The sequence below is a fragment of the Taurulus bubalis genome (genome assembly GCF_910589615.1).
Source record: "Taurulus bubalis genome assembly, chromosome: 3".
Classification (NCBI taxonomy): Eukaryota; Metazoa; Chordata; class Actinopteri; order Perciformes; family Cottidae; genus Taurulus; species Taurulus bubalis.
The window spans coordinates 16,246,655-16,264,729 of NC_136591.1; the positions used below are offsets into that span (position 1 = coordinate 16,246,655).

Genomic DNA, 18,075 nt, shown 5'->3' on the forward strand with positions numbered 1-18,075 from the left:
TGCCTGCATCCTTAACTCAGAGACCACACATGCACCCAGACACAGACCATCACACAGCAGAAAACCCCTCACACACACGCAAACACACACACACACACACACACACACACACACACACACACACACACACACACACACACACACACACACACACACCTCCATGAACATGACTACCGTTCTCCTCGTCTGCCACCCCCTCGGTTTGGCTCATGTCCTCAGCGCTCTCCAGTCAAGAGGTCCTTGTGTGTTGGGGGCTGACCTCCGGAGGCCTCATAAAGAGAGCCTTTGATTGGAGGAGATTGGGACCCTTCAGTGGGAAGGGGCGGGAACAGCCTGGGGGTTAAATTATACAACATACTATTACTTTGTTACTTTTCTAACACATTTAATGTTCTAGAGTTCTTCATTATAATCAAAGATCACTGTAAAGGAAATGAATCATCGTTTGAGTTTAGTTTAGGTGTGTGCTCATAATGCACATGTTGTAAAGTGAAGACTAAAGAAAGCACAGAGCTTGCATTAGCTGGCAGCACGCTGAGTCATCACTTTCAGAAAAGGCAAACATCCCAACAGTCAGGCCCACAAAGCTATGGCCTGGTAGCTGGTGCAATGTGTATGTACCCTTTGCCTGCACGTCTTCATGACCTAATACTTCATTTGAGTTAGTTTGTGTTAATTTGATTAAACACAACTTTAATATTCACCATGTTAGCACAATGTACATACAATAATAAAGCTATTTCTTAATCAATAGTATACTAGTCAGATTACCATGACTAGTGGACCTGGTTGGTAATCCAGGCTTTCCAGGTTCTGCATGTGGCAGTGTGGAGTACATTAAGGAACATTCCACCCCCAAAATGAATGAACGTCTGTATATCAATCAACCCGTGTTGTCTTGAAATCTTGAAGAAACCTTTGTTTTTATTTCTCCACGCTGAATGAAGAATCCAGAAGCTGAGACCGGTCTTGATGAATGGAAGTAAATGGTGTAAGAACAGCAAAACTATATAAAGCATCTGTTTACAAATTCTCACAAAACTCTTGCAGTATAATCCAAGTCTCCTTTAGCCAATCGTATACTCACTATTTTCAACACGTGCATCTTCCCTAAAACCAGACTGTTTAAAAACGACCAACTCGCTGCACATAAGAACCTGCTCACGTGGAGTCGTTTAGTTTGTAAGGTTTGAGCAGCCACAGAACTTCCTGTCTCCAGATCTTTAAAAAAAAGGTTTTAATGAATGCACTGTTTTATGTCCAACAGGTTTTATCTGTTTTATTTTTATTCTCACTTGTATGTCTTTATTGTTGGGTATTTTATTTTATTCCACTTTATTTCCACTCTCATTTCTGTCGGGAAATATTTCAATCCCGGTCATGTAAAGCACTTTGTTTTTAAAAGTGCTCTGTAAATAATATTTGTTATACTTTTTTAACTTTTTTTATGTCTTATATTATACCTTTATTTTGTATGTTTATACATATCTACATATATTTCTTATATATGATATGAGTTTTAGAGTAGCTATTCGTGCTAGACATTAACAGCTATTATCCGAAGCTGGTGCACATCCAGCCCTGGAAAAGTCCCTCACAAGGGTTCAAATATATCTCCTTCCGCTCTCCCCTCTTCTGCAGAGTTTGTGCCAGTGGGTTCTGAGTGTGAAGAAGAACTACAGGAAGAATGTGGCGTATCACAACTGGAGACACGCCTTCAACACGGCCCAGAGCATGTTCACCCTCCTCAAGTCAGGACGCCTGCAGGTCAGTGCAGCCAATCACTGCGGAGGATGAGCTGATTTGTGAAATTGCCTGTTGCTAAACATTTTGGACATCCAAGAACGAATAGTTTGCTGCTGAAAAGCATTGAATTCCCAATCTGGTTATACAATCAAACCCCAAAGATGAAGAAGAAAAAGAAAACACGGCTATTCTGAATGAAGAAGACCGAAGTCTCAAATGGCTTCCCTGAATACAGCCTTCCTGCTGCCGGGGGTCTTTCATGGTGTAGTCAATTCATTGAAACAACTGGCTCAGACTGTAGGGAATCGAAAGCCTTCAGTGTGTTTTGGTAAATGTTTGGCATTAATCTTAAACTCACATGATTTGTTGCCAATGGATTAAATTAAACAGCACCTATTTGACCGATGGTCTAAAAAAATAATTATCGACAATAAAATAGGTTGGAAAACTCTGTATACTACCGGTTTCTGTGACACAAAAAATGCAAAATGCAATAATTTCTGCATAAAATATTGGCAACTGTCAGCAGCTGGTATATCAGCATTGACAATGTGGAGCATTATTTCAGCTGTGGTGTAAAAGCTCCGTGTGTGTTGTTCTGTGACTTCATCCACTCGTCCGTCTCCTGACAGAATAACCTGAGCGATCTGGAGGTCTTGGCTCTGATGATTGCAACTCTCAGCCACGATCTGGACCACAGAGGAGTCAACAACTCCTACATACAGAGGTACAGGAGGAGGGCAAGAGTCATATACGTGTATATATGAATGTGTGTGCATGTGTGGGAGCACATTGTATCCACTGTGTGTGTGTGTGTGTGTGTGTGTGTGTGTGTGTGTGTGTGTGTGTGTGTGTGTGTGTGTGTGTGTGTGTGTGTGTGTGTGTGTGTGCGTGTCCAGGAGCGACCACCCACTGGCCCAGCTCTACTGCCACTCCACCATGGAGCATCACCACTTCGACCAGTGCCTCATGATCCTCAACAGCTCTGTAGGTGCACTCACTCACGCAAAAAGTCCTAAATGGTTTCATACTTTGTCAAACAAGTAATAGATGTCCTCAGGTGATGGTGACTGATTTTGTGAGATCAAAAGCTAATGTGAGCTAGGTCTGGTCAAGAAGTCTGTTGTTTTTATATCTTATCTTATTTTCTGTGTAAATGGCTGCTACAGTGTTTTATAATCACTCAAGACATGTGGACTGGGTTTAGTTGTTTGATTAATTGTTGTCAACACTATCAGTAGTACATTTTCCTTAGAGGCTGCTATATCACTCTGTGGACATATGTACACTGGCAAACCTTCATGTGTACAAAGTGTAAATCATCAAATACGATACAGAGCTGTTCCTGCACTAACACTATTCTTCTCTCTCTCCAGGGAAGCCAGATCCTGAGCGGTCTCTCCCTGGATGAGTACAAGGCCACTCTGAAGATGGTCGAGAGGGCTATTCTGGCCACTGACCTGGCCCTGTACATGAAGTAGGTACCAAATGTCAAGCCCAGATGGAGGGAAGGAGAGAGGGAGAGAGAGAGAGTGAGGGAGAGAGAGAGTGAGAGTGAGAGAGAGAGAGTGAGAGAGTGAGAGAGAGAGAGTGAGAGAGAGTGTGAGAGAGTGTGAGAGAGAGAGAGAGAGAGAGAGAGAGAGAGAATAACTTCATGACAAGTTATCTTTGTCCAGCACACTGGATGCATCACATCTTTTTCACTAGACACAGCTCCTGTTGCCTGAAACCAGTTTGAAGAGTTTAAATAAGAGAGAGGCTAAATAAATCAAGAAAGCTGCATAGTTGTTTAATTCTTTGTGGGTTTGTTACTATGAGCAACCCATTTCTTAACATAAACTATATCTATACAGAGCTCTAACATACAGTCTGTTGTTTACTTCCTGAAAGCATTGCCTCTGACTGAGCCAAACGGCTTTCTCTGCAACAAAACTATGCTGGCCAAATTCTTTTGTAATCCTTTCATATGGCCCCTGGGACCATTACATTATATTTACATTTTGTGCATTTGGATTGTTCTGAAAAAAAAAATAGTTTAATTACATGCATCATGAGTTATGTTTTGGTGGACTTTGGTAAAAAGAAAAAATGTTGGTATAATGTAGCCGATGTCTATGTACTTTAATTACATTTTTCCCTTCTTCTTTCATCATCCACTTTATAGATACAGCTCTTATCTAATCCCTCTGTGTGTTGTCAGGAGGCGTGGAGAGTTCTTTGAGCTCACCAAGAACAGCCAGTTTGTTTGGGAAGACGAACAGCACAGAGACTTGCTGAGGTAACCAGTCCTCCACACTCACAACACGCCAGCTGAGGGACCTTTTTGGCCAAATCTAGCATTAAAGTTGCCAGGCTAGCTGTTTCCATTCCTTTCCAGTCTAAATGCTAAGCTATGCTAGTCACAGCCGGACTCTATCTCCATGTTAAACACACAGACATGAGACTGATATCAATCTTCTCATCTCAAAGAAAGCAAATAAGCGTATTAGCCAAAATGTTAAAACATTAATTAAAGAGGTCAATTGAAAGTAAAATTCCTGAGTTTGGTGTATCTTTGAGCAATTACTGTTAGTACAGAAGTTGTTATTGTTTTACAATTCGACTGCTCACATAATTATCCTCACACAGAAATTAGTTCTATGTTTCTGAGATGCAGTTGGTGATTTTATACACTGAAATATATATAAAATATGCTCTTGTTCCACTCACAATGGTTAGACGTGGACTTGTGCTATAAGGAGCTACTGTTAATCATTTTCTACTTAAGGTGCAGCTCTATGACTATCAATGCGTGTCAATGTGTCTCCACCTGCAGGTCAATGCTGATGACTGCATGTGACATCTCAGCCATCACAAAGCCCTGGCCAGTGCAAAAAAGGGTAAAACGTCCCTTTTATTTATCTATAGGTGTTGTTTGAACTGCAATTCTTGGTCTTCTAAGGTCTAACGTTTCCTTTCTCTTCCCTTACTTCTGGTTGCTGTGATCAGTTTCTGTAGGACATATGACAGCTTGTTTTTCTCCTTCATCAGAAGCCATTCAATGGTATTCATCCTTACATATCATTGAAAACAAGAATATCTGTGTTAGCATGAGGTATTATTTGGCTTTGTTCCGTCCTGTCTGCCTGGCCTGTGGCAGCCCGCTCTGATACGTCAATCACGTGACACATAAAAGCAGAACAATTATTGCAAGGTTGGCCTGCTGTACCATACAGTATCGATTCTAAAGTGACAGAAAAAACATTAAAAACAATCTACCTAACCAAAACTAAAGTACTTTTTGGGTCACCAGAACGAGCTGAAAACACAACATCTGACATACCATCACCGTATTAACATGATTGTGAAAAACGGATGTTTCTTTGGCAAGTGGAAAACCAGCCAGAGATGGTGCAGGAGGTAACAGTCGCCTGTATACATTTGACTTACAGTACAGTAATGAACATGCAGAACAGGTTTTACTATGAATGTACAGCAAATATAGCTTTAATTGCCATTTAGTTGATGGTTAACCAACAATGATCGCTTCTATTGTGTGATGTCAGACAGCAGCTTCTTCAAGGGGTAGAAGGCTTTAACTGAGTGTACAAGTAGGAACTCCATTGCACTTTTTCCACGAGTTACGGGCGCAGCATTAATGCATCGGAGTCAGTGTGGGGTCGACCTTCAGCAAATAAATGATGAGCTTAGCTGTGGTTCAGTTGAACCTGTTCTGATTTCAACACAGCAATCAGGCCCAACTGCAGCCGAGGGCTTATAAACCTGATGACTTGGTCAGCGGAACTTGTTCTGACGAAGAGCCACCTCTCTCGGCTCACTCGGTTGTTCGATGGGATCCATATTATTTAATTTATCTTTCAAAGAATACAAAGACAGCCAGATGACGTTGACTCCTGACAAACAGCGTACTAGACCATGACTGTTAGAGGACACGGGGAGTCTGTCAGAGGCTTAAGTCCAGCATTCACTCTCCTGTTAGCATTGTTGTGGTATCGGGTGTGGCCACTCTCACTGAGCGGAAATGAAACAGGTGCACATAAATGAGGTTAACGGTAAGAGAAACCTGTTACAGGTTTAAATTAAAGCAGTCGTCTTTCGTAGTTCTCTATTGAATGACAGGATAGAAAGCAGCTGATCTGATCCTTGTTGGTTGAGACGTTCTGGCATCTTTCTCTTCAGGCCACACCCCAATCAGTGATGTCACAACAGGTGTTTCTCATTAGTTTCAAGGGCAAAACATCTTCAGTGACATTACTGATTATGGTTCAATTCAATTTAATTCATTTTATTTTGTATAGCCCAGAATCACACATTACAAATTCTCCTCAGAGGGCTTTACAATCTGTACACATACAACATCCCTGTCCCAGGACCTCACATCGGGTAAGGAAAAACTCCCCAAAAATAGAGAGAAACCTTTCACGGGGAAAAAAGGAAGAAACCTTCAGGAGAGCAACAGAGGAGGATCCCTCTCCCCGGATGGACAGAAGCAATAGATGTCATGCGTACAGAATGAACAACGTTTACAGAGTTACAACACATTCAATGAATATGACATGATATGAAATTATTCATATAATGAGTAGTAGGCATGGACCACGATCCAGATAACCACGATCCATGAAGCAGAAGGAGATAGAGAGGAGGGGCATCAGCAGAGCCGCCATGGCAGGAGGCAGGACCGGTTCCAGCCACGATCCATGGAAACTTGAGGCGAGAAAGCACAGAGGCTCTGGGGAAGAAGTAGAGTTAGTAATGTGCTTTGAAGAGACATGAATTCATCAGGAGAGAGAGCAGAGGAGAGAGGAGCTCAGTGTATCCTAAGATGTCCCCCAGCAGTCTAGGCATGTTTAGGGGCTGAACCAGGGAAAACCTGAGCCAGCTATAAACTATCAAAGAGGAAAGTCTACTCTTAAATGGTCTAACATTGTAAATGCGCAACAAGCTTCAGATTGGATTCTTAACACTCCCCTTCTATTTCTATCTTTATCTCCCCCTTCCCCCACACACTTGTTCCATCCTGCCCATCTCAGAGCTGTGTCCCTGTTGTTTCATTTCCCCGCTGACCTCCGTTAGTCTGCACCTCATTAGGAACCACAGGCACAGTGCAGATGTGTGTCTGTGGTTGCATGTTGACAATTGAGTGCTAATTAATGAAAACAGCTGTGCCCGAGTCCTCAGATGACACCTCTTGAAAAACACATGCAGGAGGAAGTAAACAAAACAAATATATTCCCTCATACACTCTCCTAAAGGGAAGATTATCCCCTCTTTAGTTTATCATTGAAGTTTCTTTTTACTTTTTACTGCAAATTTGTATCTTTAGTTTAAGAATGGTTTCACTCTTAATCAGTTTGAGATTTGCATTTTGTTTTAATACTCAGGAAGGAAAATGTACACAATGCCATTTAATATCAGTGGCGGGCTGTGCACTTTGTACCTAGGCCTGCTGTCTGATATTGCATACCCCCGCGAGTGCTAGTTAGCTTGCAAGCTAACAGCGAGTTAGCGCAGACCTGCTTTCCAGATAGTTTCCATCACAGGAGGCCAAGCAGGGTGAGATGCGCCGCGGGGCTGGGAAGACAGCAGGTCCAAGTGTTACACAGTGTCCACAAGGAAAGTCGCTGCAGCTGCTTCTTCTACACATATAAGTGGTGAATCGCAACCAACTTGACTAGGTGCATACCGCCGGCGCCAACCTAATGTACCGGAGTGTGTGTGCAGGGTGCTTTGCTATTTCTGAAGAATCACGGTACAGAACCTCCTCGCTGGCCGTCACCCAGTGGCGGGCCGTCAGGGCCTGCTAAGACTTCTCTGCTGGCCTAAACAGAATCACAAAGTTTAAATTTAAATGAAATATTTTATTTTTTTTATAATTAAAAGTTGAAATCATCTGCTTTTGGAACAGAAAGTGTTGCGTAAATAGTCCTCGATGTGTTCTGTTTTCGTCATGTTCTTTTCATCTGCTGAATTTCCATTTTGAATCAACATGTCTGCTTTAGGTTAATGATTATAGATGTTTCTTGTCTCTGTGTAGATTGCAGAGCTGGTAGCCACGGAGTTCTTCGATCAGGGGGACAAGGAGAGACGGGAGCTGAACATTGAGCCTAGTGTAAGTGCACAGTGACAAACCTCAGCAATCTGTAACGGTTTGTAACCTGATGATACTCAACTCTATGTTGTTGTGTTCCCCTGATGACTCTAGGACTATTGATGCCCTAATATATGCCTACTTATATATATATATATATATATATATATAATAATTTTTTATCGAGGGCATGTTAGAGATGTAATTATGGATAACCATAAAGTGTTTTGCTGAAACCGTGACACAACTCATTTGTTTAGAATTAGAATTATTTACGATAATAGTATGAATCATCTTATCCTATGGAATGTCCAAATGACTACCATTTATCATTCTTATCACCTCTGTCATAAATTACATGAAGTGGTGATTAACACTCTGTAATTTGTGTGAATCGTGTGCTGATAAGTGTTCTGATTGTATTATTGCTGGCTGTGCAACAAATTGCCCCACAAGTATAATAAAGATGACCTTACCCTTGTCCATACAGAAAAACTAACCAGTTATGATAGTTGTTATGAGTAATTATGAGTCTCATAACTTTCCTTTCAGAGACCCACCCTGCATAGTTTTTTTGCATTCGTTGGAGAAAAATTTGATAATTGTTTCTAAAAATGTTCTTTTAGTTTTTAAATAATTGTTTGGGATTTATCTAAGACATGTCTCTGTTTAGAGCTGAAACAATTATTCAATTAATCAACTAGCTGATCAAATAAACAATAAATAATTATTAAATACTTTTTACAGTAATTTCTCAAGCAGAAATGGCACTAGTGACAGGTTCTAGTTACAGGATTTGGAGTTTTATTTGTCATACATGATGGTAAATAAAACATCTTTTGGTTTTGGCCGTTTGACCAAACAAGCAATTTCATGATGTCACATGTCTTGGACATTTTGTTCATTTTGTTTACATTTCAATCCATTTATTTACCTTAGGACCTGATGAATCGGGAGAAGAGAGATAAAATACCCAGCATGCAGGTGTCCTTCATTGATGCCATCTGCACTCAGTTATATGAGGTAAATCCACCAGTTGACCTTGCAGTGACTACTGTGTTTGTCTCTTTAGACCACTGCACCGGTTGAAAAGCTGGAAAAGGGCCAATGATGGACCTCCATTCTATTATTGTCGCCAAAGATGAATAAATGTTTTCTTTCTCACTGTCACAGACCTTGACTGGCATGTCGGAGTATTGCTCCCCGCTGCTGGAAGGATGTCAGAAAAACCGGCAGCATTGGAAGTGTTTGGCTGAGGAGTGCGAGAAGGGGCTGGTTAACGGCTTGCTGTGATCCCAACACCAGTTTGGTTTTCAACCAACACAAATTACCAGGGTTTTTTCTGTCCAACCTGGTCTCTCAAAATTTCATGAAATAAGCATGACATCTAAAAGAGCAAATGAGATACTTTCCCTGTCTCTTAACAGGGAAATTATCTCATTTGTTGCTGAAAAAAAACATTAGATTTGTTGACAGTAAAAGGCAGACACACTTTCCCTCAAATTTACAAACTGAGCAAGTTCAGGTCCCAACTTATGCAGAGAATTTTGCTCACACATGTAAAATAACTGCAGTTTCCTACAATTTTGGTCTCATTTTTGTAGGTTTGTCCATCCTTCTTGTCTGTAATAATAAAGTTGTACTCACCAAGTTAAATATTCAGATCTGAGAATGCGACTAAGAGCCATGCTAGCAGTCAGGCTTTACTTAGAGACAGCAGTGCTTTAAGTTAAATGCTTACATAAGCATACCAGCAGGTTCACAGGGGCAATGGTAGTATGCTGATGTTTCTGGTACTGTGTTGAGGTACTTTACAATTGCCATGTTCTCAGTTCAGCATATTATAACTTGGGCGGTATACCAGGGTATCCAGCACTGTCCATGATGCTGAAATGATGTAATGTATTGTAGCGCACAGCACACACCTCGAAAATGATTTTCTTCCAACGACAAGAGCAGCTTCTAGCAATTTGATTGTATTCAACTGCCACCAACACCTGCTTATCATTTCCATTTTGCCCACTGATGTGTCGGTACCCGCTGTATGCATAACGGTGTGTGTTCACGACAAAGAGAGTGTGAGGAACCAGTAAGGCCGAGTTAGCAGTAACATTATAGCTGTGAATGTCATATAGAGTACAATAAGGTTAATGTCAAGAAGTAGGTATGGGAAAAACAGATGCCGCCCAAGTCCAGCGTCTTAGCATGCTAACTCGCTAATTAACTCTGAACAGAAGTACAGCTGATTATGGTGGAAATGTTATTAGTTTTTAGTCTTTAGCCAATGTATCGCTACAGGAAAGGGATCACTAGAATGAATCCTCTGGGAACCAAGAATGACGTTACTAATTCCGTGGCAATCCTTCAAGACGTTGAGAACAATCATCCAAAGAGCCGCTAGCATGGCTAAAAGGATCCTACGCGGCACAGATTAGTGCAGTCAGTTTAGCAGGATGTCTCTGTGAGCAAACCCTTAAGCTTGGGAAGAGATACAATGTAATTATTAGCCAAAATGTCTATTTGACTAGGTGGAAGAAGAAGTGGTGATAATCTGTCTAACCTGTTGTTGCTGGCTTGTTGACAACCGTTCTGCTCATCTAACTTACCCTACTAACCGAATAGAACAGATAGAAACAATGGCTGAATCTACGAAAATAAGACCCAGGTTGTAGTATCCTTTCACATAAACCCTTAAACAAATTGTCATGTTATCTTAAGTTGACTGTTGGACAAACAGATGACAATGAAGTGCAATATTGTGCTCATGCCACATGATCCTTGTTTCAGAGGTCATGCTCATTTCGCATTTCGAGAGACTTTTCTTCCTACTCACCGATTTGTCATCACTCACGGGAGAAAATAACAGTCAGCACTAAGCTATATTTATTACAATAGCCTTTTTTATTTTTGCACAGAGTGGCTTTAATCTTGAAGTCTCACTTTCATTATCACTCACAGGTAGAGACATTTAGGGGAACACTGAATGGTGAGATGGATCACTGGGGATCAGCACCAGTTCAGTGGGAAACAGATATTGTACTAACTATATAGTTTACATAGCGTCACAATAATCTGATAAGCTTGTTAAATACACACACAAGGGTTTGAGTCTTTTGTAACCTTTTTTCACACATTGTCTTAACTATTGTATATTTATTTTTGTTTTATATATTTATTAGAGTTTCTATATTGTAAGTCCATCCTTTTGTCAAGAGCACACATTTCTTTATAGGAAATGTAGTTTTCATACTTAAACAAATCCTGTATGCTTTTTTGAAGGACCTTTCTCAAGAATAACTCTTTCAGATGACATTTGGAAATGTACTGTTTTGTGTTGTTTGAAACTTAGACTTTTTTTAATGTAAAAGAGCCAAAGACAAGGCCTGCAATTTCAAAGGGGAAAGGGTCTTAATTTTTCCACTGCCGTGTGATAAAAAAAGGATCAATTCACAAATAAAAGAAAAAAAGGTATTTTTATTTGTCCATATGTCTCTGCACCCGTTATTGCTTTCCCACCATAAGAGGCTGTTTGTTTTAATAATTAGTAATGTAATGTTTGCGTTAAATTGTGGGCAGATGTACGGTCTTTTTCATTTCAGCTGCTTCTTCTGCTGAAAACCAACCAATATGATGGCACAGGGATAGCATCTAGCTCTGGTTACACTCTAATGTATAAACACTGTGTACCAAAACAATCAAGCTTCTCTTATTGAATTGATGGACAAGAAAGTCACTGGGAGAAAAAAGATTGGCCCAAAAATGTCAGTTTCTACTCCAAAAACCCAATTGTGGGAACGGAACTTGGTGAAGATCTTTCAGAAAGTATCAAGGCTTTATGCTGAAACTGGTTCTTTAAAGGACCAGGAGGAAGAACCGCCTGTCGAGGGACAACCTGAAGGCAACAGAACATCTTTTATGCCTTTCCCCAAAGAGGCCTTCATATTTCTTATGCTGTGTTCCAGTGGCGGGCCGTGCAGTTTCTACCTGAGCCTTCTGTGCGGTGTAGTTCACACCAAGGGCGGACTGGGGGTAAAACGCATGAAGATGGCAGCATGAAGTAATGGTGTAAGTTTCCAATATGCTGAGCGGGTGGTAGCGTTTGAGCGTGTAGTTAGCCGTTAAGATCACTTTGGACAACGTTGCATTACTAAAGTTCAGTTAAACAGCAACTGAAACGTTTCATTACAAACAAGAGGTCAAGCAGTGTCCGGCCTGAAACACAAGTCTGCCTAGAATTATATAACGATTTAGTATTCAGAACACAGAAACAGGTGCATTGTATTAAACACACACACACACGTCTTATTTTTTCATTTGTAGTTGTGTTTAGCATCGGTGCTTCTCCACAAAACTAAATATCCATGTCCTTACCGCTTCAGTCTATGGGTTGTTCTGAACCGTTTTGGGCAATGTCTTCATTGAACACTGTGAGCTAAGTGTTCCATTAAAGAACAATGCTTATTTTCTGTGTCCTGTGTTCTAGAACTTGACACACTGTATACGTAACTAAATCAGCTGCAACCAACAAGTTGCACTGCCACCTTCTGGTCAAAAGCAGTACAACCACAAACAGAAACCTTTGTGAAAGACGTTTATTCATGTATTCAAGTGTTAAAAAAGATTAACATATAAAGCACTAGCTTCTAAAACCGACGTTGACCATCTGGGAGAAAGGGAAGGGACAGATAGATCACAGCTAATGAAAGAAATATTTACATCAGTGGAGACAGAGCAAAAAGACAAGTGAAACAAAGTGAAGATCAGAAGACAATGGCGGGAGAACACTGGGTTCTCAAGAGTACAGAATACTTAGATGGTAAGATAGAACAGGGCCCTGTAGACTCTACTGTTGTATATACAGCTCATCGGGAGGAGGGGACACTGGCCCAGAGGTCTAAGCAGAGTCGGTCCTCTTGTACGCCACCATGCTGTTCACCTTGTGGATCGAGGTGGTGAACGAACGTAAACGCACCTCCTCCGATTGGTCGATGATCTGCGGACCAGACTCCTCCCACTTATCAGGAACCATCAGGTCTTTGTCTGTATAGACAAGGAGGTCAAATGCACCTGAAAAGCAGGGGGCAAAGGTCAGCATGTCAAAAGGATCAGTCAACTGACAACTTGGTGAAAACTGAGACCCATAGTTTGGAAGAGGAGGCTGTTACTCACACGGCGTCTCCAGCAGCGGCAGGAACGTTACTGTGGCTGTAATCTGCCTGATAACTGAGCGGATCTCATCCTGAATGGTCTTAATGGACTTCTCTCTGGGAGTACTGGTGACACGAGGAGTGAGTTAACATGCGTGATCTGAAATACTGGTTTCCCCTTACGTCTTTAACTAACAGGTTCCTAACCATGATGAAAAATCCTAAAAAACAGGTCACAAACATATTGTTTCCTTTTCAGAAAGGGTCCAATAATGGAACAATGGAGCTCTATGGCACAAAGGTAAGATGATACATCAGGCTCTGATACACAATACTAGTTAGTAGATACTCATTGTGTATCTGGCTCTGCACAAAGAGTGACTGGCTGATGAGTCATGACTGCCATCTGTGGAATCTAACACATTCTGAGAAAATGTTGCCTTTAAATATTACAAATAAATAACACTATTAAAATAGTCTGGAAAATTACTAAACTATTTGAGCTAAATAAACCACTGTAAGACTTGTAAAGGGCCAGCAGACAGGAGCTGACCTGATCTCCTTGGCTGATTTGTCACACTCGATGTCAAACTGCCATCTCTCCAGCACCTTGTTGGTTTCCAGACATGTGATCACCAACACAAACTTCTGCACGGAGCACTCAAACAGCCACTCTGCAACACAGACAACAGTGTCACTGACGTGTTCCTGAATAGTCTAAATACTGCCAATACATGGCAGATGAATGGATAATCAAAATGAGTGTTCATTGGAGACCTATACTTGACCCAAACCCGGCAAGTTAGCTGCAGCCAGCTTAAAGCTCAGGGTGCTTTCAGGTTTGGTTACTTTCAATTGCAATGTATTTAGAACTGTTTCAGTTTGTCCAATTGTGCCATGTTTAGCTATGCTGAATGGGAACAGTGACGAGACAAGAACTCAGACAATATGTTGCATTAGCATGGCGACATATGAAAGACACAAAGCAAGAATATGGTCGTACAGGTCAGATTCAGACATTTTCGGCATGGGCTGGGTTCAAGTCTTAGTCTGATGCTACGTTCACACCAAAAGCGCGAGTTTAGCTCCAGAAACAGTGTCTGAATGACGGCCGCTACCAGCACTACTACAGGCAGACCAGCAGCAGTTTGTTTCAGCAACGGCAGTGATGCTGGGCAGAGCCTCTCAACACTGATTGGCTACCCTTTTTTTTTTTTTTTTTTTAAACGAGGCACATCTTTTACAACGCGCTATTTGCGCCCGGTGAAAATTCGTATTGTTCGCAACTATTCGCGTCTGTGCATTGACTTTGCATGCAATCTACTCTGCGTGAAACATTTGCAACACTTTTGGTGTGAACGCAGCCAAATCATAAACCACATCTGAGCAACAGAACAGTCCGCCCAGGGGGTCAACAAAATAACTAAGTTTAGTTCGAAAGGACTAAATGATGTCACCTGTTGCCTCTCAACGTGAAACAACTACATGAAAGCATTCCCTCATTGTTACTACAATGAAATCCTTCTGGGGGAAAAGGCAGTGGAAAGCCCAGATGTGGGTCAGTCAGGGGTAGAAAGAAGCAATGCCCAGAGAAAGAGACTACCTTTGAGTTGAGACACCACATTGGTCAGGTAGTTCTTCAGTTTGGCATCAGTGGTGAGTTGAAGGCTCATGTCGTAGTGGGTGACTCTGGTGAAAGTCTCTGGGGGATAGATGCCCCGCTGGTACAGGATGCTGTTGATGCCAAAAGCTGTGGAGGAGAGCGGAGACCACAGGAAACCATTTACAGTTGACCGGGACTCAACGTGGAGATAAAGGAACACAACCAAATTACTTTATACAAACCCACACATTAGGAATCAATGTACGCCTGAGAAGTAGTGGTGGAACGGATCACGGATGGACCGGGGTTCATAATAACGTTATTATAATGTGTTCACATGTAATCTAGTGGTTTGTATCACTTACTTTTAATGGTTCATATTACTTATTTTGAATGTGCTGTAGCTTTGTATTGTGTGCCCTTCTCCCCACATGTGCTGTATTGTGTTTTTTTGTCCTGTACTGTTTGCTCTTGTTTTATGTTTGTTATGGTCTGTCAAGGGACTACAGATGCGAATTAGCTGTAGCTAAAATATGGTACAGTGCATCAAATGGTGACATTTATGTTTTAACTGTACATGGTCCCTTTTAAATATATATATATATATATATATATATATATATATATATATATATATATATATATATATAGTGTTGGTGAAAAACTACTACAAATCCAGTTGTTTGAAGATGTTTTCACAACAACATAAATAGATATAAGAGATGAATTAGGAGCCGTTCAAACTTGCGCTAAGCAGTTTATAATAAATTATTAAAACTACAGATGACAAGATTGGTTTAATACCGTAAAAATACAATCTTTTATTTCTTTAATTGAAGTGCGTTTTTAAATGGGGGAAAACAACTATAATATGTATACAAAGTATAGTCTGGAGCCATGAAAGTTTGTCCATAACCGACCGTGAATGTAGAAGACATCTCGGAGCGGCTGGGCTTCCGGTTGCTTTGGGGAACACTTTCTAGCCTCAGATGAGAACACAGTCAGTGGACCACACGGGACTGGTTGTGTTCCCGCATGAGAACGAGTGCGCGACGCTGAGCTTCTAACGAGGTGTTGCGCTATTTGACCAGAGCTCCGGCTGGCTGCCATGTTGGAGGTGTGTAACTGCACACGGCGCGGCCGGTGGTGTTAGCGTGTTAGCGCGGCACGTCTGCGAGCTGAAAGCAGAAATACTTACAGAAGAACTCGGCCACCAGCTCGGCGCTCCCCTTCAGAGTAATGCCCTGTAATGTGCTGGTCATCTTCTTCGACGTTTGGTCAAATTCTTCACAATGAACCTCTGTTGTGTTTTTCTTTCTTCTTTCTGTCCTGAGTTCAACTAACGTTACCCGCCTTCCAGTTTGAAATGTGTCTGCTACAGGCTCTTGCGCATGCGTGAAATATTACGGCGCACTGTTGATGACGTGTCAATGATGGTAACTTTGGTGTCGCACTAGAGGGCAGTGCATGATAACGTTTTCCTCGGTATTTACATGTCATCCAGATGGGGAACGACTGACCTAATACTCATTCATTCATTTCAGAGCAATTCCCTTTAGAATTTGTTTGAACATTGCACTCATTACTTTTGCATGGCCAGGCGCCAGAATACATCAGTGAACCTTGAACTCCCTATTGTCCAAAAAGGCCTCTCAGAGCCGCTGGATTCGACCTGTTCCAGAGTCCAGGTGCAGGTCTGAGGGGGACCGAGTGTTTTCTACCGGCCCTCAGCTCTGGATCAGTCTTCCAGTTAGTATCCGATCGGCTGACACGGATTGAACTTTAAAATCCTGTCTTATGACACATTTTTACCATTTTTACAATTCATTGGATTTATTGCTGTTTTTATTTCTTCATATCGTGTCTTGTAACAATCTGCTGTCTATGGAAAGCACGTTGCAGTGCTTTACAAATACAAGTAGTATTCATATTGTTATTATTTGGTAAACAACAGTAGGCTACATTTTATGTTCACATTGTGTAAATTAAAAAAATTCCAGTCTCAGTTTGCCCTTTGAATCAGGATCAGTTAATAGCAAGGTATAAGTAGGCTACGCATATCAGGAATTTGAGTCACCTTTTTTGTATTTTACATATACATGAATATAGAAACGGCTATAAAAGCTAAAACAAGGGCAACATAGCTGAACAAGAGTCAATATAAACATTTAACTAATCATTTAATTTCCTGTGGTGAGTTGCATACAAAGATATAGCTCAAGAAACTGTTGCATTAGGTCTACCAAGCTTTGTATTGAACATTGACCAACCCAACAAATACACACTGTCCGGATCCCATCAATCTGCACATAGATCTTGGTCATGGTCACCACCTTGTAAAATATCATAACCACTAAAGTAATGACACAAACAATAACACCCATAAAACAAAAATGCAAACCCAAAGCAACGTTTGATTCTGTGCGGACAGACTGACACACCTCAAGAAGTCAAATTGTTGCCTGGATGGTGCAAAGTGGCAAGAAATTAACACACAGCACAAATCAGCAGGTGTATGATTGTATATTATTATTTGTTTTCATCAGAGTGGTTAGATCTTCAAATAAGGTCCCCATGGCTCTCTGATGTTGGACTTAGGGGGGCTGGGCCCAACAATGTTTCCCAAAAGGACAATCTGACCAACAGGCCCACGTGGCAGTGATGGACCAGGTGTATGAGGTATGAACGCTGTAAAGACCAAACTTCTCTCTCTTGCTCTCTTTTTCAATTCTTTGCTACGCTGCTCCCTGGAATTTTTGCGCGTACAACCAAGCACAGAATCAGGAATGTCTTTGAGTGGCTCGTTTAAGTGCACTGCCATTCCACTCGTATAACTGTTTTTTACATTTAAAGCATACTGAACGTTTTCGAGTTTCTTTGTCTGTAAAACATACCCCATCAAAAGAGCCAATCAAGTTGTACACCAAGTAAAACCTGGGTCATTTGTGTTGTCATCTGTAGATTTATTTCTGTAACAAATATATTCTAGTGGTGCTAATATTTTGTATCTTAACTAACTATAATATTATTGGAATAGACCTTCAGCATCTCTACTAACTAACCATGGCCACAACTTGCCACACATACAGCCAATACATTTACAGAAATAAAACAATAGAAAGTTGTGCAAACTAATCCCTTCAGCAGAGTCGGTTGGTCTGTGCTCATTTTTAACTTTAACCAATATCCTCGAGCGCCAGGTGTTGCAATACTGACGAAGATCCTAATGGGAAACTCAACTGGTGTCCTTCTAAAGAGTAGCTGCTGGTTTTATATAGAACGACCTCAGCACCAGTCATGCCTCATAAGAGAGACCCGGTACTGGCATCAGAGCCTCTCCGTCTGGCATCACAAACATTTTTTGCTGGTTTTCATGGGCAAAGGATTTGGTAAGTACCTTTTTTATTTATACAGCAAACCTCAAGTCTATCCATCTGTAGGAGAATTGAGGAATTTAGGCAATACATAGGACCAACACATATTAGCCT

General features: G+C 41.2%; 2 protein-coding genes across 2 annotated transcripts in view; one reads left to right on the forward strand and one right to left on the reverse strand.

The window, feature by feature from the left end:
• Positions 1–9,130, forward strand: part of pde5ab (phosphodiesterase 5A, cGMP-specific, b) — a gene marked incomplete at both ends in the record, with an annotated part of 32,398 nt that extends 23,268 nt beyond the window's left edge. Inside the window, 9 exons of the mRNA XM_079216206.1 lie at positions 1,642–1,767; positions 2,379–2,473; positions 2,646–2,733; positions 3,123–3,223; positions 3,947–4,024; positions 4,562–4,625; positions 7,784–7,858; positions 8,777–8,860; positions 9,011–9,130. Of these exons, the coding sequence (XP_079072332.1) occupies positions 1,642–1,767; positions 2,379–2,473; positions 2,646–2,733; positions 3,123–3,223; positions 3,947–4,024; positions 4,562–4,625; positions 7,784–7,858; positions 8,777–8,860; positions 9,011–9,130 (831 nt within the window). The remainder of the gene's footprint in view (positions 1–1,641; positions 1,768–2,378; positions 2,474–2,645; positions 2,734–3,122; positions 3,224–3,946; positions 4,025–4,561; positions 4,626–7,783; positions 7,859–8,776; positions 8,861–9,010) is intronic.
• A 3,366-nt stretch (positions 9,131–12,496) lies between these two features.
• mad2l1 (MAD2 mitotic arrest deficient-like 1 (yeast)) lies at positions 12,497–15,849 on the reverse strand (the record flags this gene model as incomplete). Its single annotated transcript, XM_079214953.1, has 5 exons — positions 12,497–12,904; positions 13,007–13,110; positions 13,538–13,658; positions 14,588–14,734; positions 15,786–15,849. 5 exons carry the CDS (start codon positions 15,847–15,849, stop codon positions 12,732–12,734), a joined length of 609 nt encoding a protein of 202 aa, XP_079071079.1. The 3' UTR covers positions 12,497–12,731.
• Positions 15,850–18,075: the final 2,226 nt, after the last annotated feature.